The 11,543-nt window shown below is 46.2% G+C and overlaps 1 protein-coding gene across 3 annotated transcripts in view; it reads right to left on the bottom strand.

Annotated features, from left to right (window-relative positions):
- Nucleotides 1-11,543, bottom strand: part of FXN (frataxin) — a 70,470-nt gene that overhangs the window by 22,360 nt on the left and 36,567 nt on the right. Inside the window, exon 5 of one of the 3 annotated variants that reach the window (XM_017873049.1) lies at nt 4,631-6,217. The exons of 1 other annotated variant lie outside the window; for it this stretch is intronic. In XM_017873049.1, the coding sequence (XP_017728538.1) occupies nt 6,067-6,217 (151 nt within the window). In that variant the 3' untranslated portion in view covers nt 4,631-6,066. Of the gene's footprint in view, nt 1-4,630; nt 6,218-11,543 lie in introns of those variants that run through there. One more of the 3 variants, XM_017873050.1, reaches the window with a different exon arrangement.

The raw sequence follows: 11,543 nt of genomic DNA, 5'->3' as shown, positions 1-11,543 counted from the left end.
ACGCCATTCTCCTGCCTCAGCCTCCCAAGTAGCTGGGACTGCAGGCACCCGCCACCACGCCCGGCTAGTTTTTTTGTATTTTCAGAAGAGACGGGGTTTCACCGTGTTAGCCAGGATGGTCTAGATCTCCTGACCTCGTGATCCACCCGCCTCCGCCTCCCAAAGTGCTGGGATTACAGACGTGAGCCACCGCGCCCGGCCGAGAGCCAATTTTACTACTGGGTGTTGGTGTTTTCCTCAACTGTCTAAATAAATATTCAGCTAGGCCGGGCGCAGTGGCCCAAGCCTGTAATCCCAGCACTTTGGGAGGCCGAGACAGCGGATCACGAGGTCAGGAGATCGAAACCATCCTGGCTAACACAGTGAAACCCCGTCTCTACTAAAAAATACAAAAAACTAGCCGGGCGTGGTGGCGGGCTCCTGTAGTCCCAGCTACTCGGGAGGCTGAGGCAGGAGAATGGCGTAAACCCGGGAGGCGGAGCTTGCAGTGAGCTGAGATCCGGCCACTGCACTCCAGCCTGGGCGACAGAGCGAGACTCCGTCTCAAAAAATAAATAAATAAATAAATAAATAAATAAATAAATAAATATTCAGCTAATAAACATTTCAATAAATCTGTTCTGGTGCCTTCTATTCCTTAAACGATACAGCCAGAGAAGATGGATCATATGAGCTTGGATTCTGTCTCTGTGGCAGATGCAGGGATAAAAATGAGCTGAGTTTTACACACTCCAAAGGGGCCACTGATCAGGTACTTTGGGATGCACTCCAAGGGTCCTGGCTAATTAAGTGAGACCAAAGATTAAAAGGCATTTCTGGCTAGGTGTGGTGGCTCATTCCTGTAATGCCAGCACTTTGGGAGGCTGAGGCAGGTGGATTACGAGGTCAGGAGTTCAAGACCAGCCTGGCCAAGATGGTGAAACCCCGTCTCTACTAAAATACAAAATTAGGCCGGGTGCAGTGGCTCACGCCTGTAATCCCAGCACTTTGGGAGGCTGAGGCAGGTGGATCACGAGGTCAGGAGATCGAGACTACCCTGGCTCACGTGGTGAAACCCCGTCTCTACTAAAAATACAAAAAATTAGCCAGGCGTAGTGGCGGGCACCTGTAGTCCCAGCTACTCGGGAGGCTGAGGCAGGAGAATGGCATGAACCTGGGACGCAGAGCTTGCAGTGAGCTGAGATTGTGTCACTACGCTCCAGCCTGGGTGACAGAGCGAGACTCCATCTCAAAAAACAAACAAATGAAAAAAAACAAAAACAAAAATTAGGTGGGTGTGGTGGTGGGTGCCTGTAATCCCAGCTACTCGGGAGGCTGAGGCAGAGAATTTCTTGAACTCAGATGGCAGAGGTGGCAGTGAACCCAGATCGCGCCATTGCTCTCCAGCCTGGGCGACAGAGCAAGACTCCATCTCAAAACAACAACAACAACAACAACAACAACAAAAGCGAATTTCTTACTGTATACACAGAAAGTCATGAACTCGTCGTTTTGAACAGCACCATAAATTTACGTGAAATTTCAAAACTTCGCCCCTCCTTCCCTTCTCCCTTGCTGGCATGTAGCTGTTTTAGTTTGCAGAAGATAACTGTGCCAAGAATCCAACTGGACATGGACTAAAATTACTTTAATCTTAGTGTGTACCTTGGAAGTGTAAAGCGATTTTTTCTTGGCAACCTTGCATGGTTAATCCACACAAACTCCATCATTATGAACATGGGTCTTCCTTTAGAGGTGGCAAAAGCATTTATCAGAATTTGGGGCAAGTATAGCCAGACAAAGCATATTGTAAACCTATAATTTAATGCAAACTGTCAAATTTTAAATTGGCTAAAATATTTTTATAAGGAGTACAGAAGATGGAGTAAAATATAAGCACGGTAAGGCACAAGATAAATGGTTCCGGGGAACCAGAATTTACTACGAAGTTACGTAAAATGAATATTTTGATTACTACGAAGTTAAGTAAAATGAATACTTTGATTAAGTTCAAGGTTGAGTAGAGAATGCCATCCATATTTTGGGGGAAGTCCTCCAATGTGAATATGAAATTACGCTGTGCACGCGAGAACAGTTATCATGAATTGAGTGCTTCTCACATCAGGACTGTGTTTTGCCTGTGGGTCCAGGCTCAACATGTTAGATATCTCCATTTTATAGATTGAAAAAAAAAAAAAAAAAATGAGGCCAGTGTATCAACAAACAAGAGGCAGAGTTTCAATTAAATTCTAGAATTTGTGGCCGGGCGCGGTGGCTCAAGCCTGTAATCCCAGCACTTTGGGAGGCCGAGACGGGCGGATCACGAGGTCAGGAGATCGAGACCATCCTGGCTAACACGGTGAAACCCCGTCTCTACTAAAAAAAATACAAAAAAACTAGCCGGGCGAGGTGGCGGGCGCCTGTAGTCCCAGCTACTCGGGAGGCTGAGGCAGGAGAATGGCGTGAACCTGGGAGGCGAAGCTTGCAGTGAGCTGAGATCCGGCCACTGCACTCCAGCCTGGGTGACAGAGCAAGACTCCGTCTCAAAAAAAAAAAAATTCTAGAATTTGTGATTCAAAAACCCAGGTTCTCTTTTATATACCTCATTGCTTCTTTGCAACTCGAGAGAGCTAAATAAGTCATGGTAAGTCATGCTGGCATGTTTTATTTTCTATGTGGCTGAGGGTCTACCCACTCAAGAAGGTAAATATAATAGAAAAAGCTTTCTGATGCACACCTGTGGCACACACCTGTAATCCCAGCATTTTGGGAGGACGAGGCAGGCAGATCACTTGAGCCCAGGTGTTTGAGACCAGCCTGGGCAACATGGTGAAACTCCATCTCAACAAAAAATACACAAATTAGCCAGGTATGGTGGTGCACACCTATGGGAGGATTGCCCGAGCCCAGGGAGGTCAAGGCTGCCAAGAGCTTTGATTGCACCACTGTCCTCCAGCCTGGGTGACAAAGTGAGATCCTGTTTCAAAAAACAGAAAAGAAAGAAAAAAGTTTTCTAAGATTGTATTATGCAATTCCTCACCTCCCCCAATATGTTATAGTGAACATTTAATAATCTTTTCCTGGAAACTCATCCTTCACATGGGTGACTGGACCATACCATAAATGAGGCGATGCTCCCAGGGTCTGCAGTGGGGGGGCGATTGGTCCACACGGTGGTACTTTTCCAGTTTGCTTGTCAGAATATGATTTTGATTCTTCCCCCGGCTGCTGTTCATGTGTTTGAAGTCCCTTTTCTTCCTTATTTATTTATTTATTTATTTGAGACAGAGTGTGGCTCTGTTGGCCAGGCTGGAGTGAAGTGGCATGATCTCGTCTCACTGCAACCTCCACCCCCAAGGTTACAGCGATTCTCCTGCCTCAGCCTCCTGAGTAGCTGGAATTATAGGCACGAGCCACCATGCCCAGCTAATTTTTAAATATTTTTAGTACAGACAGGGTTTCCCCATGTTGGTCTCGAACTCCTGACCTCAGGTGATCCACCCGCCTCAGCCTCCCAAAGTGCTGGGATTACAGGCATGAGCCACTGTGCTGGGCCCCTTTTCCTTCCTTAAATGGGGATCTCCCACTGCCTTGGGAACTAGATAATCAAACCAATTAGAGCTATATATAAAATAAAAGTAAATAGGCCTGAAGGGCTGGCCCACAAGGACCCCATAAGAGCCCAGATTCCTTAACTTCCACTTTCATGTCACAGCAGCCCCACTGCATACCTCTTAAGTTTGTGCTGTGTCCCAGACAAAGGAGTACATTAATGTCACCAATTTCTAAGTAAGTGGCGTGCACTAAAACTTTCAGTAGAAGCAAGATGCACACACACACAAACATGTATGATTTTATTTGTTTTCTCACTGGCACTGGCCTACTGCACTTAAACATTTCCATCAGACTCAAAAAATAATTTTATTTCAGAAGAAAGAAAATATTTTACTTATTTAGCTTTTGTTTATACTGTTTTATTATTAAGAGGTTTTTTCTTCTTTTTTCAAGAGATAGGATCTTGCTATGGTGCCCAGGCTGATCTCCAATTCCTGGCTTCAAGCAATCCTCCTGTCTCAGCCTCTGGAGTAGCTGGGAATATAGGTATATGCCACTGCTCCCAGCTTAACTTAATGGAATGTGTTTTTATTCACCCACTGGAAAAGCCTTTGCTACATATTAATACAGACTTGTCACTAATAAACTCTTTTTTTTTTTTTGAGACAGAGTCTCACTCAGTCGCTCAAACACGATCTCGACTCACTGCAACCTCCGCCTCCCAGGGTCAAGCAATTTTCCCATCTCAGCCTCCCGAGTACCTAGGATTACAGGTGCGTGCCACCACGCCCGGCTCATTTTTTATCTTTAATAGAGAAGGGATTTCACCATGTTGGCCAGGCTAGTCTCAAACTCCTGACCTTAGGTGATCCGGCCACCTCAGCCTCCCAAAGTGCTGGGATTACAGGTGTGAGCCTGGCCACTAATAAATCCTTCTTTAAGTAAGAAAATAATATAATATGAGCATAACTTTGTGGGAATTTTAATGTCCTAAAGGCTTGTTGCTTTATGTATAAAGTGCAGGTCAGTAAAAATTAAAATGAGGTAACGTGGTATAATCGGCTTAACCCAGTAAGGGTACAATAAAGGATGGCTAATTATTATTTTATTATTATTTTGAGATGGAGTTTTGCTCAGTCACCCAGGCTGGAGTGCAATGGCACGATCTCGGGTCACTGCAACCTCTGCCTCCGGGTTCAAGCGATTCTCCCGCCTTAGCCTCCCGAGTAGCTGGGATTACGGACACCTGCCATCATGCCCAGCTAATTTTTGTATTTTTAGTAGAGATGGGGTTTCATCATGTTGGCCAGGCTGGTCTTGAACTCCTGACCTCAGGGGATCCACCCACCTCGGCCACCAAAAGTGCTGGGATTACAGGTGTGAGCCACTATGCCCGGCCAAGGATGGCTATTTTTCTCACATGAATTCAACTGAAATCTCAATAGGGCAACACCAATAACAATGTTTCCTATATAACTTAAAAACTGTTCTTTGTCATCCCCTCATCTACGCAATGGGAATTAGAGCTCACCTGTTAGGCTGCTTGACAGGACCACTGAATGCTGGGAATCAACCATACTCTATCTTCTCATTTAACAGATGGGGAAGCAGAGGTCCAGGGAGTTTGGGAAACTTGTTCACAAAGGGACAACTACTTTGTGACTGAACTATGTCTAGGACCACGGATCTCTTTATCAACATGAATATCTCTTTCATTTATACGCCCCTTGACATTTACAAGGCACTCCTCAGCTCCATGATTTTGTTTATTACACTATATCACTCAGCTCATGAAAATGGCTTTTTTTCCTCTTTTCTTGTCTTTGGAAGATTTTTTGCATTCTTGTAGCAGCTGATTCCATACTAACCCCTAAATTGAAAATATATATATACACACAGACACATATGTGAATATGCAGAAGAAACAGCACTGGGTCTTCCTGGACAACCCAGTACAGGCCACACCCTGGCAGCCACAAATCACAAATAAGAAACGGTCTTTCCATGTGAGTTGCTTTCGATACTTCAACGCTAAAGAGCTCAGAAGTGCTTATACTTTGAAAGAAGCCTGAAAACATTTGTAGGCTACCCTTTAATGTGTCTCATTTGGAGACAGAACAGTGAGCAGGTTGACCAGCTGCTCTTCATGTACTTTTTGCAGTGAATCCTTCAAAGAATGAAGAGTGAAGACAATTCATTTTCCTCCTGGAATTTTCCTTCTTATTATTTTGCTTTTTTAAAGGTTGTTATATTCAGGGATAGGCATAAGACATTGTAAAAGATAAGGGATATCATGTGAGGGAGGAAATCAGACAATTAATCCAAAAAATCTTCCGTAGAAATAAAAAATCAGAACTTGGGGGCAAGATAGGAGACAACACATTCTTTCTACAGAGCTGTGACACATAGCCCAACTGTCCTCAAAAGCAGGAATGAAAAAAATAACAACAACAAAAAAACAGACCTCAGCTGCATAATGAAGCTGGGGTATTGGCCTAATAGCTTTTAAAGTCCTTAAAACTGGGCTGGGCATCAAGCGTCTTTTCCGGAATAGGCCAAGGAAGACAAGTCCAGTTTGGTTTTTAAGGCTTTAGTGAGCTCTGCGCCCAGCAGCTCATGGAGGGAAACGCCGTCGTGGGAATACACCCAGTTTTTCCCAGTCCAGTCATAACGCTTGGGTCCACTGGAAGACAAAACAAATACATAGTAATTCCAGAGCATAGCCCTTCAGATGAACCACTGATTCCACAAACGCTGCCCCCAAGAAATTGACTGGAGTAAGGCTCTAGAAAATAACACAAAATGAGCTACAGTGTATATCTGACTTCTTATCTTAGCATCTAAGAAGAGTTACACAATAGATCTTCTGGAGCAATTCCCAGAATCATTCTCAAAACCTGAAAAAACATTTGACCCTTACTGATAAGTCTCCAGGTATCACACTTTGATCTCCAGGTTTTGCTACCTCACATGTGATACCTGCTGTGCTAGAGTAGTGTTTAAAAATTAGGGCCATTTTTGTGCCACTGATGTAACTTGTGCCTTACCTATACTATTATTAGTTGTTAAGGTGAAATTCACATAACATAAAATTAACCATTTAAAAATGAATAATTTGGCGGCATTTAGTACATTTACAATGTTGTGTAACCACTACCTCTAGCTCCAAAACATCTGCATCACCCCAAAAGGAAAGCTAGTGCTGTTGTTCCTTGGTATCTATGGGGAAGGGGTTCCAGGATCTGCAGATACCAAAATCCGTGGGTACTCAAGTCCCTGATATGAAATGGTACAATACATGCATCTAACCTAGGCACATCCTCCCACATACTTTAAGTCATCTCTAGGTTACTTATAATGCCTAGTACAATGTAAATGCTATGCTAATAGTTGTTATATTGGTTTTTATTTGTATCATTTTCGTTGTTTTATTGCTTTTTATTTTCAAATATTTTGATCCACGGTTGGTTGAATCAGCAGATGTGCAACCCACAAATACAGAAGGCCAACAACACCCATTAAACAGTTATTCCCCATTCCTTCCTCTCCTAGCACCCCAGCAATCACCTAAACTACAATTTTCTAAAAATATTTTTCTTAATTCAATGTTAAATTCATGACATTGAGAGTCTGGTGGGCTAGTTCATCCACCTCAAGCTCATCCAGTGAACAACGGCACATGCACGTCGCTTTGGGAATGCCGTATTCATGTGGACAGACTGGAGGCTGGCTTCTGCCATGTCTTGGTATACCAGATGTACATTCCACTTCCTCATGGCCTCATGGATGAATGGCCATGGAATCAGATAACACTGGTGCATGTGGCACCCTGATGGAGGTAAGAACAGAGTGCACAGGAGCCCAGAAGAAAGGGCACCTGAATCTGCCTGAGCACTCAAGGAGGGCTTTTCCAAAGACTGAGGCTAGGAGGAGGTCACCAGGAAGGGAAGCTTGGGCAATAAAAGTATCAAGGATTCCTGCATTATCAACCAAATGCTGGGGCTTGAACCTGTTCCCAGTATGTAGATAAAAAATGAGTCACATCAGGGTCACATAAAAATAACTAATAAACCATACCAAGCCCAAGGATCAGGACCCTGGCCCTATACTCTGATGCTGCTATTGGGTTGCCAGGCGGAGACTGAGAAACCTCTAGACCCCTTCACACTGCTTGAGATGCTCTGAGCATGGGCACTGATGCGCAAGTGTCCCTAGAACTCTCCTTTATTCCATCCTGCAACCTCCTTAGGGTGGGTAAGGTGGGAGGAAAGACTACTGATCCCATAGAACCTGAAAAGTTATCAACTTTTAAAAAAACAGGCCGGGTGCAGTGGCTCACACCCATAACTCCATCACTTTCGGAGGCTGATGTGGGAGGACTGCATGAAGCCACGAGTTTGAGACCAACCTAGGCAACAAAGTGAGACCCCATGTTGACAAAAAAATTTATTTTTAATTAAAAATAAATAAAATTAAGGAAAACAACAACAAAAAATCAGAAATGTAGCTGGATAAAAGAGATTTTGAACCAATGTGAAAGGCTGAGAGGAAAAAAACAAAAATTTTTTTTATGTAAACAATCTTTATTTGAAAAATAGTACCTTATGATCCTAACACTATCAATCAAACTTCAATAAGAGCAACTGCAGCATCAACTAATAACAGTTGCTAAATTAACAAGAGATCAATCAAAAGTGCTTTAAAGGGAGCAGCACCAGCTGGTGTTCCCAAGTCTCTGAGCATTCGGGACCCGGGTACAGGGAAACAGAATCAAACCGGCTGGTGTTCTAGCCCCAAGCCCTCACATCGTGACCTGCCTCCCTCCTGGGGGCCCTGGCAGCCCATGGTCCGTGTGGTACTTCCAGACCCCTGTCAGCTGTGGGCGGGGCCCCAGGAGCCAAAAGCCACTTGGAAAAGGCTGGAACTTGGCCTCATAGTCAGCCAATTTCTGCCTGTTGTGGTCATTTTCTTTTTGGAGTGCCTGGAGCACTCTCAATGGACACGGCAGCCCTCCAGACTTCCTGGGCCATTTTCTTCTTCTTCTTTTTTTTTTTGAGATGGGGTCTCACTCTGTCACCTAGACTGGAGTACAGTGGTGCAATCTTGGCTCACTGCAACCTCTGCCTCCCAGGCTCAAGCAATCCTCCCACCTCAGCCTCCCGAGTAGCTGGGGCCACAGGCATGCACCACCACACCTGGCTAATTTTTGTATTTTTGGTAGAGTCGGGATTTCACCATGTTGCCCAGGCTGGTCTCGAACTCCTGAGCTCAAGCCATCTGCCTGCCTCGGCCTCCCAAAGTGCTAGGATTACAGGCGTGAGCTACTGTGCCTATGCCCTGGGCTGTTTTCTTATAGCAGACCATCTCTCTCTGAAAACTGGAAGTGTCTTTCTTCAATTCCTGGGCCAGGTTTTGGGCCATATTCTTGTAGTGGTCATGGGTGTGACACATGGGGTTCAAGTTTTCGTGCCCCTTGCTTAGTCTCTGCTAGAGGTCGGGCAGTAGGTGTCCTCCTCCGTGGACTCCCTCTATGGTCTCATCACATGTCTTTGGTGCAGTTCAGGCAGAGCGGGCAGCAGAGGCCTACTCCCTCAGCACACTTTGTACTTGTGCTGTGAGCTCTTTACTCCTTTGGATTTGTTCCCACATTTGCATGTTTGCTTCTACAATTGTCCCCTCAGGACATTAGAAAGATGCAACTGAGGTCACCATTGTCATCCACACTCTTCAGAGGGACTTGTGGCTAGGACGCTGGGGAAACATCATGTCCAGCTTCCCTGTTCCCCTCCACTGCCAAGTCCCCATTGTAACACCCTTGAGCAGAGGCAGGACACTCAGTGGGGTGAGTGACAGAAAGTGACATTATTTATGCGATGCCTTGGGGGAGTGGGAAGAGCTCACAATAGCCCCTTAGCACAGGGAGGCTATTTGCTTCACTACAACATTCCTGGCCTGTTTCATTCCTGCCTTGGCCTTTCCTCCTTCTCCTTTTTTTGAGACAGTCTCACTCTGTTGCCCAGGATGGAGTACTGTGGCAGGACTTCAGCTCATTTCAACCTTCACCTCCTGGGTTCAAGCGATTCTCCTGCCTCAGCCTCCCAAGTAGCTGGGATTACAGGTGCCTGGCACCACACCTGGCGAATTTTTTGTACTTTTAGTAGAGACAGGGTTTCACCATGTTGCCCAGGCCCGTCTCAAACTCCTGACCTCAAGTGATCCGCCTGCCTCAGCCTCCCAAAGTGCTGGGATTACAGGTGTGAGCCACCATGTCTGGCCCCTTCTTCTTTGCCTGCAAACATTGCTTCTGTCTTGCAATTTCTTGGTCAGGCAGCTCTGCAGTTTGCTGACGGTCAGTGCCATCATTCAGATAGTCTGCAGTTTGCCCCTAAAGATCCTCTCCATGGTGCTGTGAAGCATGCAGGACGCGCTTTGCATCAGTCGCTCGGAGAAGTTCAGGAGGTCTGCCTTTCATGCTTTTTCAGAAACTAACCTAGGTCCTGACAGGAGGACCTGCTCATTTCATTTGGAACCCTCCAGCCTGACGTGCTGGCCGCATCTTGGCCCTGGTCTTTCTGCGGATCTCACCCTGGGCCGATTCTCCCCTTCTCAGTGTGTCATCTTCTGACTGTGAAGGCCACCACAGCAGTGCATGCCTGGGTCACCCAGGGTATCTATAGGTTCCCTGGCACTAGTCCCAGGATTCTGCACATCACTAGCACTGCCACCCACAGGAGGGCCAGCAGCCGCTGAGTTTGCATGTCGTGGCAGCCAGCAGGCCCTCTGTGGCTCCCGAGGGCTCCACAGCTCTGCCTCCACTTGCCAGTGGCCTGTGGGCCACAAATGACCACTTGGAACCCTGCGGGGTGTTCCATCTCTAACAAAAACAAGGGCCCATCAGTCTTTGTAGACCTTCTGTTGGGCTGGGGAGAGGGGAGGCACCCCATGTCGTAGAAAATTGTGTCCTTGATTTTGCTGTGCAAACAGAAAGTGACATTATTTATGCAATGCCTTGGGGGAGTGGAAAGAGCTCATAGTAGCCCCTTAGCACAGGCCACTCCAGGCCCCACCTGGCCCTACAGCACAGCTAGTGGGTCAAAGCAGGGACAGGTCATAGCCCCGTGTCCACATGCAATCCTCTCAGGGTAGCATGGTGGCCTACCGCTGTCCCTGCTGAGGCTCGTTACCAATTTCAAGCTTCCTTCTGCTGCAGGGAAGCCTGGTCCCACCTACAAAGAGTCTGTCTCCCTTGCTAGATTGAGCTCCTTGAAGATGGGACTGTGTTTTCTTCATCTCCGTATTTCCAGTAGCTCATCAATGCCCATTATACAGTAGAGGCTCAGTCATTTTTGGTCCTGTTTTCTTGTTGACTCTACTCTGACTTAGGACATGTCACTTTCCCCACTGGACCTCCATATTCACATCTGTCAATAAGAGTAAGTGGGTAAAGATCCTTCTCGCTTTAAAGCCCCTCCAATACAGAGACCTCTGAAACCAGAAACAGAAGCTGATGAGTGGTACATGGAGCATTTTCCCTGGCATGATGGGCGGCACCTGCAGATCTGGCTGAGGGTGGTATCTTGCCAGTAGAATGCCTCTGCAGAATTTCACCCTACTTTTCTTTTTTTCTTTTTCTTTTTTTTTTTGAGACGGAGTCTCGCTCTGCTGCCCAGGCTAGAGTGCTGTGGCCCGATCTCAGCTCACTGCAAGCTCCGCCTCCTGGGTTCACGCCGTTCTCCTGCCTCAGCCTCCCGAGTAGCTGGGACTACAGGCGACCGCCACCTCGCCCGGCTAATTTTTTCTATTTTTTAGTAGAGACGGGGTTTCACCGTGTTAGCCAGGATGGTCTCGATCTCCTGACCTCGTGATCCGCCCGTCTCGGCCTCCCAAAGTGCTGGGATTACAGGCTTGAGCCACCGCGCCCGGCCTCACCCTACTTTTCAAATCAGACTCAAGGATGATCTTCACTGTTGATAATTTTATTTATTTATTTATTTATTTATTTATTTATT

This window comes from Rhinopithecus bieti, unplaced genomic scaffold (genome assembly GCF_001698545.2).
Source record: "Rhinopithecus bieti isolate Rb0 unplaced genomic scaffold, ASM169854v2 scaffold_7648, whole genome shotgun sequence".
Classification (NCBI taxonomy): Eukaryota; Metazoa; Chordata; class Mammalia; order Primates; family Cercopithecidae; genus Rhinopithecus; species Rhinopithecus bieti.
This window is presented reverse-complemented; position numbering and strand designations above follow the sequence as displayed.